This window comes from Hakea prostrata, chromosome 9, assembly GCF_041222555.1.
Source record: "Hakea prostrata isolate BN-2017 chromosome 9, UWA_Hpros_2, whole genome shotgun sequence".
In the NCBI taxonomy this organism is placed as follows: domain Eukaryota; kingdom Viridiplantae; phylum Streptophyta; class Magnoliopsida; order Proteales; family Proteaceae; genus Hakea; species Hakea prostrata.
In genome coordinates, this window is record NC_142608.1 from 26,671,231 (window position 1) to 26,683,832 (window position 12,602).

The following is a 12,602-nucleotide window of genomic DNA, read 5'->3' on the forward strand; positions in this document are numbered from 1 at the left end:
AGCCAACATAGTTGAGACAAGAAACATAAAACAAAATAAACTTGGTGTGGATTTATTTCTGGCAAAAATGGTAATGTTATGACATATCCAAAGCAAATGGATTATAAAGATCACACATTGAATCTAGTCTTCAACTAACAAGACTACAGGTTCTCAACTGTTACATCTTGTTTTAAATATTAGAAAACTAGAATATATAAAACGAGTGAATAACTGCAGAAAAATTACAGTGAGACAACATTAAAGCAAAAAAGATTCTAGAAGATTATGATGACAATGTCAGAGTTTCAATATAACTACTAGAGAGATTAAGGGCAAATAAATTAAATGGGGAAAAAAGCAAAACATATAAAAAATAATTAAAGAATTAAAAATAAAAAATAAAAAAGGAAGCTAGTCCCACCAAATCCAGAAATGATTGAAGAAAAACCTCCTTTTAATTGTCTCTGATAGAAATTCTATACTTCTTCTCAACAAAATGTCATGCAATCAAGACACCATATAGTTGTCAAAGTCTAGGCGACCCAAGGTATCTCATGGGACCGAACAATAGGCGACACCGACATGTGACCTAGGTGTCCATCTAGGCAGCCACATCTAACACAATTGTTAAGGTACCTGGTGATGCAAATATATCATTAGTAGTTTTCAAACTGGGCTAGAATCAACCCATATGGTATGGTCTTATAGGCTATGCCTAAGCTTAAGTCTTGTCCATGAATGAACGAGAACTTGAGAAATATCTCAAAGTCAATAAAAAGGGCTGTTGTGTGAAGATAAGAAACTCCAATTGTCAAAGAAGTTTTACTTTATCAAGAGTTGAGTAGTGGTTGAACCAATGTTAGGTTTGAGTAAATACTCTTGTTGCTGAGTCTTAACTAGTGGTTGATTAACTTATTTAATATCTATATCTTTAGACTGGCTATATAAAGGGACTTACGCAAGCGGGTTGATCACCTCACTCATGAATTGAAATCATCAATTGCTTTTGCAAGTCATTCTTCTCAACAGAGAAACCTTATGTTTGGTCAAGGTATGTTGGTGTTATCCAATCGAACCACCTTGCAGTGTGAAATCCCTTCACTTTCATTTATTAAGAGGTCAATTTTAGTGATTAACCTTCTGTTTTCATTACTAATCAGATCTGCCCATCTGCTTGATATCTTATTTTCAGGGTCTTTTCCTCATCTCGTTTTGGTAATCTATACTTCAGCCAAGCTCAATTCCGATCTACAGTTCTACCCCTACTATGAATTACAATTCTATCCCTGCATAAAGTTGTACTAGAGTTACCATTATGATATCACTCTAGGTTTCAGTTTTCTGTCACATCTGATTTTGTACTACAAATAACCTATCAAATACGGAATTCATTCTCTGTGAAAAGATCTTGATTGGTTACTGTGTTGATTACTCAATACAGTACTACATTACCTGGACACTTGGCGATGCCTTGAAAACTATGCAAGAGGCAACTAACTTTGGTTGAAAAGAGGCAACTATTTCCTTAGAACATGCACGCTCACATTGGAGCATAGGCAGATTAAAATAGAAAAGAATGAGTCCTTGAGAATTATTGGAAGGAAAGAAGCAGCAAGTGAATTGAGATGTTTATGTCAAATGCAAATAAGACCAATGACAATTAAAGAACAATGGACGTCCAAAACATTTAGCGGAAATTGATCAAGGTAGCGTGAAAAGAAAAAAGGAGGTTTGGTAGCCCCCCATTGAGCAAAATAAAATACTAGATTTCACATATCATATTGCCATTAGTGCTCTATTTTTAGGCTTTGCTTTTACATGTCATACTCCCAGTCCTTTATAAAACCACTAAGTTTCAACTCAAATTGCTTTTAACATATTCAATTCAATTGGATCATCTTGGTAACATATAACACAAAATGCTTGAGAAATAGTAGACCTGTAAGGGACAAAAAGAAGAACTTAACTGGGAAGAAATTGATGCAGATATGAAGACTTAATGACAGAAGAAGAAATCCAAGAGAGTAGGCCAATCCACGGCCAACTAGTTCCTGTTATGCGGACAGGTTATCCAAGATAACTTTAGGGCCCAGAGAACTTGAATCTTTTTTCAATAAACACAGGTATCAACAAACCTTATAGCCTCCCTCTTTGAATTAGGTCCGTCACAGCACCAGGTAACTTAACAGGAATCAGGCCAGCTATTTTGACCCTCTATAACACATAAATCTAACCTAGGAGCTCTATGCTGAAACATTTCATTTCTTTTTTCTTTTCTTTTTTTAATTCAAGTAAACTATGAATATAAGTTGAAAAGAAAGAGGGATAAATAATACATAAACTTAATTATTTAAGTGATAGAAACATTAAACACTAATGTTATTCAGAACTGATTTACATGATTGAACTTCTCCAGTGCTCTTTCCAAACATCACCACTCCCCCAACCAACCCCAAAAAAATGTATCATTTTCAGGTTTCCTTCACCAGGAGGATTGTTTTTCATCAGAGAAAAATAATGTCCTAGAAGTATAATTTCCCAACCCCTTTCTCAAAACAAAAATGTTCTCTGTATTGCAACAAAATTTCTCCTTAGGAACTTTGGATAATTTCCAATAACAAACTGTTGACAGCAAATCAGTGAATATGCCAAAGTCTAACTGCCTTTCGCAAAGTGAGATCGGAAAGAAGAAGGGGGGAGGGACACTTGAACAAGATTTTGTAGTTCTATACAGTACTAGCTTTTGGGAGTAGCTCTGATACATGATAAACTACGAGAAAGTCATTTGAGGTGGCATGGCCATGTTCAAAGAGGTCTTTAAAAGCCCCAATATCGAGAATTGATTAACTCTAGATTGAAGGAACTACAAGAGCTAGGGACAGACCTAAAATAACCTTGGGAGAATTGGGGAGTAAAGATATGCATGGGTTAGACCTTGTATCCGGTATGATCTCAAGTAGAGCTGATTGGAAGGCAAGGATCTGTTAAGGGAATTTCATAGTATGCCAAATGGCACTTGTAAATGGTTTATTCTTTTCCTATGTAACAGTTTATATCCATAAATAAAATGAGACACTTCAGATTTAATTAATCTGAAGATTCCTTACATGGTATCGAGCACTAGTTCAATCCTTTTGGGACTGTTGGGGTGACCTTTTTGGTCTTTTCACCTTTCTTTCTTTCTTTTTTTTGTTTAGGGTTTTCCAATCGTTAACTTCTTGATTTGTTCTTTTTTGTTTCTTGCGTTCATTTCTTGCCGATGGTGCTTCCATGGCGTCTGGATCTCCTCTCTTTGTTTCCTCCTTCCCTAGTTATGCTGTTCCTCTCTCAAATATTCACCATTTTCTCCCGATTAAGCTTTCTTCTACCAATTACCTTGTATGGCGATCTCAGTTTTTGCATGTCTTACGAAGTTTTGGTTTACTTCGGTTGATTGATGGTTCTTCTGATTGTCCGACAGAGTTTCTTCCTGATTCCTTTATTAATCAGGCATTTTTGGCTTGGCATAATCAGGATCAAACATTGTTGAGTTGGATTCTTTCCTCTCTTACTGAGGATGTGCATGCCCAGATTGTCGGCCTTTCTTCTACATCTGAGGTGTGGTTGTTTCTTGAGGCTGCCTATGCTTCTCACTCTCAAGCACGTGTGATGCAACTTTGCTTGTCTCTGCACAATTTAAAAAAGGGATCTGATTCAATGGAGGCTTATTTACTTCGGTTGAAGAGGATTTTTTTATCAGTTACCTCTTGCTGGTAAGCCTATTTATGAGGATGAAATGGTTCTTTTTACTCTTGGAGGTCTTGGATCAGAGTTTTCTTCTTTTGTTACTTCGATTACCACTTGCGAATATGCTGTTCAAATGCGTGATTTACATGGCCTTATGCTTAGTGAGGAGATTCGTACTTCTTCTGTTCTTCAAGAAATCACTAATGTCATGGCTAATGTTGGAGTGAATGATTATGCTTTTGCTTCCAGTTCTTTCTCTGTCTCTACTGCTTCTTCACGGCCTCAGTCTGTTAACAAATCTTCCCGTGGAGGTCATTTTCGAGGTTCTTTTCGAGGGAATCATCGTGGTGGTTATTTAAACAATCGTGGTGGTTATCAAAATTTTCGTGGTGGTTCTTTTGGCACTTTATGTCAGATTTGTGGTCGTGGAGGACATTTTGCTCATCATTGTTTTCAGAGGCCACCTGCTCCTATTCCGGTAGCTCCACAAGCATATTATTCAGCTACTGACTCAAGGCCACCTGTTTTTGCACATTCTTGGTATCCTGATACTGGTGCTACTCACCATATGACACCGGATTTTGCTGCCATTCAAAGACCTACTAGTTATGCTGGGGATTCTAATGTTCGAATTGGCAATGGTACAGGTTTGCACATTGCTCACTCTGGTTCATCTGTTGTTTCCAGTTCTATTGACAATTTTTCTCTCAACAAAATCCTTCATGTGCCTTCTTTACAATTTAATCTTCTTTCAATTCGCCAATTTGCTGAGGATAATTCTGTTTTCTTTGAATTTCATGGTGATTGTTTTCATATCAAGGATCCGTGCTCGGGGAATATCCTGCACACCGGTCCTATTGATGGTGGTTTGTACAAGCTGGATTTTTCTTCTTCTGCTGCTACTTCATGTTTCGCTTTATCTGCTGTTCGTGTTTCTTCTTCCCTTTGGCATGAGCGTCTTAGTCATGCCTCTGCTGATATAATAGGGCGTGTTATTGGTCGAGCAAAACTTCCTGTGGTTAATAATAAATCATTTGTTTCTGCTTCTACAATTTGTCATTCTTGTAAAATGGGTAAGGCACATCAATTGCCATTTACTGTTTCTACTTCTTTGACTTCAGCCCCATTAGAGCTTATTCATTCGGACTTGTGGGGTCCTGCTCCTGTTTTGTCCACTACTGGTCAAAGGTATTATGTCATTTTTGTAGATGATTTTACACGGTATACTTGGATGTATAGTTTGGCTAAGAAATCTGATGTTCTTACTGCTTTTCAATTGTTCAAAGCATTAGTTGAAAATCAATTTAGTTCTATTAAAGATTTTCAATCAGATTGGGGTGGTGAGTACTGTAGTCTTTCTTCTTTTCTTTCTTCTTGTGGTATTCATCATCGATTATCTTGCCCTCATACCTCAACTCAAAATGAAGTGGCTGAGAGGAAACATTGCCATGTAACTGATATGGGTCTTAATTTGTTAGCTCATAGTCATTTGCCTTTTGAATTCTGGGCTGATGCTTTTATGATAGCAGTCTATATCAGTAATAGATTACCTACTAGTGTGCTTCAATATCGTTCTCCCTTTGAATGTGTTTTTGGTATTTTACCTGACTATCCATGTTCAAAGTCTTTGGGTGTGTTTGCTATCCTCTCCATCGTTCTTTCAATTCTCATAAATTCAGTTTTCGCTCATCTAAATGTTTATTTCTTGGCTATGGTCCTAATCACAAGGGTTTTCATTGTTATGATATTGCATCCAAGAAATTTATTATTTCTCGACATGTGACATTTGATGAGTTTCAATATCCTGAACATCTTCTTCTGTTTCTGCTTCAGATTTTTGGCCTGCTTTTCCACCTTGTGTACCCTGTTTTTCTTCTTCTTCTGGCACATCTAGTATTTTGTTTGAGAATGTAGTAGTTTCTGATGTTTCTGCAAATGTTGTCCCTCGGTCACATGGCGTTAATGGTGTTAATGGCTCTTGTGAGAATGCTACTGTACAATCTGTTAGTGAGTCTCATTTTAAATCAGTTGAGTAGAATTTACCTGTACTACATTCAGTTGAGCAGAATTTTCCTGTACAGCATTTGGGAAAGCAGAATTTTTCTGTACAGAATTTAGTTGAGCAGAATTTTCCCGTGCAGAATTTTCCTGTACAGAATTTAGTTGACTAGAATTTTCTTGTACAGAATTGGTTGAGCAGAATTTACCTATACAGCCTTTGGTTGAGCAGAATTTATCTGTAAAGCCTTCGGTTGAGCAGCATTTACCTGTACAGAATGTGGCTGAACAGCCTTCTCCATCTGGGTCTTTGTCTTCTTCAGCTGGGCCTTTACAGATTTCTTATTCTCCAAATGTTGTTCCTCTCCGTACTCATTCCATGGTAACCCGTAGTATGGATAGATCTTGCATTCCTCGTTTGCCTTATAGCATGATTTCTACTAAATATCCTATCCCCAAGGCTTTGTTAGCTTCTCTAGATACTGAACCGAGTTGTTATTCTCAAGCTGTCAAATATTCTGAGTGGTGTGCTGCAATGCACTTAGAATTAAATGCCCTTCTTACTAATGGAACATGGACTTTAACTCCTCTTCCTCCTGGGCGTACTCCTATTGGGTGTAAATGGGTATATCGAGTTAAACGAAAATCAGATGGTCATATTGAGCGTTATAAAGCGAGACTTGTGGCTAAGGGATTTGCTCAAGAATATGGGTCGATTACTTTGAAACTTTTAGTCCAGTCGTTAAGACCACCACAATCAGGCTATTGCTTTCTTTGGCTATATCCCATAATTGGCTTATTCATCAACTTGATGTAACCAATGCTTTTCTACATGGTACTATCTCTGAAGACATTTATATGGTTCAGCCCATAGGTTACCTTCATGCTCAATATCCTGATTATGTATGTAAACTACGCAAATCTTTGTATGGCTTGAAGCAAGCAACACGGGCCTGGTTTCATAGGCTCAATACCTACTTGGAGACGCTAGGCTTTACTGGGTCCAATAATGACTCATCATTGTTTTACAGAGTTGATTCGTTGGGCCCTGTATATGCTCTTATATACGTAGATGATATATTGGTTACGGGCCCGTCTGCTGTTTCTATTAAGACTTTATTGGATTCTCTTGCTAAGGAATTTGCTACTAAAGATTTAGGCCCAGCTCATTATTTTCTTGGTATAGATCTTACTCCAAATGCTAATGGGCTTCTCTTATCTCAACGTAAATACTTGCTTAGTCTTCTTCAGCGTACAAATATGGTTGATTGTAAACCGATTGGTTCTCCAATGGCCTCTTCCTCCTATTTGTCTCGTTGTGATGGCCTACCCTTGTCTGATCCATCTGAATATCGAAGTGTGGTAGGGGCACTTCATATGCCACATTAACAAGGCCTGATCTTGCCTATTCCGTGAATAAACTCTGCCAGTTATATCTTGTCCAAGTGATGTTCATTGGATGGCTGCCAAGCGTGTTCTTCGTTATATTAAAGGAACTCTTTGTTATGGTTTACAGCTTTATCAGCACTCTAGTATGGATCTACATGCTTATTCCGACTCAGATTGGGCTGGCTGTGTGGATGACCACAAGTCCATGGGTGCATATCTCATTTACTTAGGGTCCAACCTTATTTCATGGCAGTCTTGTAAACAAACTATGGTTGCTCGTTCAAGCATTGAATCAGAATTTCGTGCTCTTGCTTTAGCTACAACCGAATTAACTTGGATCCAATCTCTTTTGCGGGAGTTACATATTTTGCTACCTAGTTCTCCTACATTATGGTGTGGTAATGTTGGTGCTGCTTATTTGTCTGCTAATCCTGTTTTTCACGCCCGCATGAAGCATGTAGAAATTGACTTCCATTTTGTTAGGGAAAAGTCTCATGGGGTCTTGTGCATTTTATTTCTACTTCGGAGCAATTGGCTGATATGCTTACTAAGCCTCTTCCCACTCCTCATTTTCATTCTCTTAGTACCAAACTTAATCTCTTTGATGGGAGCTTAAGTTTGCAGGGGGGTGTTAAGGGAATTTCAAGTATGCCAGATGGCACTTTGTAAATGGTTTATTCTTTTCCTATGTAACAATTTATATCTATAAATAAAATGAAACACTTCAGATTCAATTAATCTGAAGATTCCTTACAGGATCAATGTTGCCGACCCAATTTAGTTGGGATACGGCTAGATAAGGCTATGTTATTATTGTTGTTGTTGTTGTTGTTTGTGGTCATCAGGTGCTAAAAGCTAGTAGTGGTTTGGGATTATTCTATTTCATGCATCATTAAGGAAATCAAATTAAATTATGTATTACAGCAATAGTTAGGTGAGAAACTCAACAGTATTGATGCAAATTTGCTTCTAGAATTTCTCTTAATCAAGATGGTTGGGAATCTATGGAGGCTATAAACCTCAGTTTTGGGAGTTGCCTCAATCACTGAGAAGCCTAAGAATCTGCAACAAAAGCTTGCGGTGCCCCCATTAAAGAGCTCCAGGCAAACCTAGGATGACCACAATTGAGGTCATGAAAACTGACATGCATAATTTAGGTATTATGCCAAGTAAGACTTCAGATAAAGCCTGTTGAAGGGCAAGGATCCATGCTGTCAACACCATGTAGCAGAGATTTTCCTGATTTCCAAGGCTATATGCTCTTCCCTCTTTCTTCAAATTTCATTTCCATCTCTCACCTTTCATATCTTATTTCTTCATTTGTTATTCTCCATTCCTCTTGCTTTCATTTTCCCTTTTTATGCTACTTTGTTTTGAAAGGATCCATGCAGCAGATCCCAATTGGCTGGAAAAAGGCTAAGCTGTTTTTCTTGTTGACAAAGTTCTGTTTTAGATTGACAAACAGAGTGGTGGTAAGTCATGCGTTATCAAAGAAGATAACTCAGGTGCATTTCAGAAAGTTCTACACGAATTGGCCTGCAGCACGGTTTATCGTAATCATGTAGTCCGGACCTGGATTCCCTGTTATACAGGAGACTTATATGGTTATTGTCTTGTGAAAAGGCCCTTAAGTGTATGGTAGAGTTGATAATGTAAATTCCAAACACCCCGCTCACCAGAAGCCACAAGAAACCATAGCCACCACCAAGCTTTTGCACAACCCTTAGGGGTATTTTGGTCTTTTCCTAAAATCTAACTTCTTTAGTCTTATCTAGTTGGCTTCTTTCTAATTAAAAGTCCTAACTGAATTATTAGTAGTCTTTTAATATTTTGAGATTGCAATTTGCAATTAGGAGTTAAGTTCAAGTCTAAGTCTTAGATCTTTCTAGAGGTGGAACTCCCTAGCATCAAGTTCCACTTGGAGTCTTTTTGTTGCCTTTTTGGCTATAAATTCAAGGTCCAGAGATGCAACAGATTAGTTCTGAATGAATAAAATAGCTGAGTTTCTAGTCAATGAGGTATTGAGTAGGGTCCCACTGAGGAGAATCCTGTGGAATTTTTAGAGAGCCCTCTTCTTGAATGATTCTTGACCAGCAACTGCAGTAGCAATTCATCTTCCCTTTTTCCTTCAAGAACAGCAAGTAAGTGCCAAATCCCCACTCCCATATCTAGCCCTAACCCTTCCCCTAGCTCTCATCTTCTTACCCTAACCCTGTGGCAATCTTCTAGAATTTTCTTTTGCTGAAATTTCAAGTAACACCAGTCCCTTCATTCTAAGACCTAACTCTCTTTAGGATCAGCCTCCCCCTTACTCCTATACCCTTCAGTTGTGAAAAACAGCCCCATCCCACACCTGGCGACCCTAGAATTGATCCCTAAACCCTGTGCAACACTAATCCTAAGATGGAGGATCCAAGATCAGTCAAGATTGAAAGAAAATAAATAAAAGAAAGAAGGGATAATTACTGTTGCCCCCCTGTAGTTTGATTTTATTACTAATAAAACCCTGTTCTTTACGAAATTACTGTTGTCCCCCTTCCTTATAACGGTGTAAAGTAGCCGTTAAGTTTGAATATGTAATGTCTAATTTGCCCTTCATTAAAATTAAGAAATCAAAAGACAATGCTACCCCATTTATAAAAATCAAATGTCAATTTTATCCTAAACTTCATTTATTTTGAATTAATGAAATGGGCAAAATCCAAATCCGATTTGGTTTCCCACCTTCACTAAACTTCATTTATTTTGAATTAAAGAAATGAGCAAAATCCAAATCCGATTTGGTTTCCCCCCTTCACCAAGCTTCATTTATTTTGAATTAAGGAAATGGGCAAAATCCAAATCCGATTTGGTTTCTTGCCTTCACTAAGCTTCATTTATTTTGAATTAAAGAAATGGGCAAAATCCAAATCCGATTTGGTTTCCCGCCTTCACTAAGCTTCATTTATTTTGAATTAAAGAAATGGGCAAAATCCAAATCCGATTTGGTTTCCCACCTTCACTAAACTTCATTTATTTTGAATTAAAGAAATGAGCAAAATCCAAATCCAATTTGGTTTCCCACCTTCACTAAACTTCATTTATTTTGAAAATATTTTAGTTGATATTCAGTTTCCAATTTGAGTTGAATTCGATTTTCTCTCCCTTTCGATTTTTATTTGAGTTTTATTCAATCATTCTTTCTTTATTTGGTGATTTTTTTTTTTTAGAATAAAACAGATTATAGTTACTTTTTTCTCCATAGTTAATTAAGGGTACTCCTGTAACTTGACAAAAGAGTAAATAAGTAAAGAGATAAGTATAAGGGTATTGTGGGATTTTTGAGAAAATATAAAGATGTCACATCATCAGTAAACTAACGGAACTTAACGGTAGGGGGGCAATAGTAATTGTAAACAAAATTAAAGGTTGGATTAGTAATTTTGAAAAGTACAAGGGATACAGTAGTAATAAAATCAAAGTACAGGGGACCAATAGTAATTATCCCAAGAAAGAAAGGTTCAAGCAGTAAACACCTGGACAGCAGTTTTCCTTTAATCCCCTTCAACCCTAGGCCTAACCGGATATCCTAACCCTAGCCACAAGCCTAGAACCCTAATTACAGGAGAAAATATATTCTAGATTCACTTTCTTCTCTAGGATGGGACTGCAGCAGAAGAGCACATTCAAACAATTGAATTTCAAGGGTGCAAGGAAATTAAAACTAGTAAATGTCATCCATGCAAAAATATTTGGGAGAAACTTGGACACTTAGTCCACTACTGCCTGCTGTATGATATATGGTTTCAGTGAATGCAAACCTTCAATGCTAATGGTTCGTTACCTGGGTAAAGAAAAGGATCGCATCAGTTCGGACCCATGTTCCAGAGGGTTGAATAGAAAAGTGAGACATTTTGACATCATAACTTCATGCAATACAATGGACTCCAAAGATGGAATGCTTCAGAAAGCATGATAGTAGTTTTTTCAAACTCCAAAGAATACTAGTTGGCAGCAGTTCAGGTATCAATCTTGAGGACAATTTCTTCTAGAAAATTCAAATTAGGGCTCTTTAGAGCAGAAAAGACGTATTAGAATTAGATTTTGATCTCAAGGATGTCTCAGTTATGGACGGTAGAACTATTTATGGGTCAACGATGACTCAACAGAAAGTGAATGCCTCTTTATGCACTAATCCTAGACCCAATTCTCAGTGTTGCTGGGTTCATTTTACACTGCTCCATACACGTAAGCAAACAAGCCCTAAAATTCAAACAACACAATAGAATTTTAAATCCTGAACTGTACCCGAAATTTCCTCCATTAGGAATAATTTACCAAAAAAGAATAAAAATGGGTAATCAAGATTACCAGGAAAGTTGCAGAAATTGGAAGAGAAACCTCGACGATGATCAAAGCATGGACAACAAGGCGAAGAAGATGATGAAGAAGGATGAAATGAGGAACCGCAATGCCCATGGCCACCATCTCTGAGCTTGAACCTTGGCGTCCTCGGAGAACAATCATAAGGTGCTTGAACGAAAGTCCCAGAAGCTGAAGCCATAAATAAGACAGCTCAGCACGAACAGAGAAGTGGAACCGTGGAAGAGAGATCTTTGTTAGCGTATTCCGTTCTGTTAGCGTCTTTGTCATCATCATCAGCAACTATCTATCTTCATTACGATTCGTGCCTTCTTCATTTCCAATTCAAGCTTTCCACTTACTCGTTAAATATAATAAAGTCACCGCACCGTCACCAACTACCACGTAATCTCTCCTATTTCAGGAAACTTCGCATAACTATCTTCTCCCTATATAAGATTTCCTTGTGAAGAACGGAGCCTGAAACTCAAGTAATACAACTTTCACGAAATTTTACAATTCCAACAAAATGGGGAAATCAGTGGAACGACTTATCAAACTTCAGAGTGGTTAGAACAGCTGAGCGACGACATCCGATAGGGTTAGAAAGCAGAAGAAGAAAAAAAAAACTGCAATAACGAACTAATTACAAATTGTTATCGTTAACGGATGCCTCAGAAAATTAGATCTGTCCATAAATCTGCAAATTTGAGGTAGATTGGCCAATCATTTCTCACCTTTAGATCTCTAAACCACAGCTTGAAACTCGGGGTAAAATATATCAAGAACCTTTCCCGCCAATTAATCAATTTTCCATAAGACGCTCTCACCCATGAGCCATGGTTTCGAAGGAAATTCCTCTGCTCCTTAAAGCATTTCCTTAAAGCTTTTCACGGCTTTTCTATTAATTTTAAATTTTTCTAGAAGATTTTAACAGCCGTTTGTTAAACTAGCAGAACAGGTAATCATAATCCGCAGCAAATAGGTGGAAATAGTTTGTTTTTTTTTTTGGTAAACAATAGCTGGAATTAGTTAGGTTAGTGTGTTTAATTTTTTAAAAGGCATGTATTGAATTGTACCTGAATATATAATCAATATAAAAAAGTATTGAGAGCCGAAATGATACGCCTCTTAAAAGGCATGTATTGAATTGTACCAAAATATAT

The 12,602-nt window shown here is 37.3% G+C and overlaps 1 protein-coding gene across 4 annotated transcripts in view; it reads right to left on the reverse strand.

Annotated features, from left to right (window-relative positions):
• Positions 1-12,357, reverse strand: part of LOC149005069 (lipid droplet phospholipase 1-like) — a 63,623-nt gene extending 51,266 nt beyond the window's left edge. Inside the window, exons 1-2 of one of the 4 annotated variants that reach the window (XM_089168100.1) lie at positions 12,174-12,357; positions 11,446-11,916 (exon numbers count right to left, since the gene is read on the reverse strand). In XM_089168100.1, the coding sequence (XP_089024226.1) occupies positions 11,446-11,638 (193 nt within the window). In that variant the 5' untranslated portion in view covers positions 11,639-11,916; positions 12,174-12,357. Of the gene's footprint in view, positions 1-403; positions 619-11,445; positions 11,917-12,173 lie in introns of those variants that run through there. The other 3 variants (XM_089168101.1, XM_089168102.1, XM_089168103.1) reach the window with 3 other exon arrangements.
• Between the last annotated feature and the right edge of the window lie 245 nt (positions 12,358-12,602).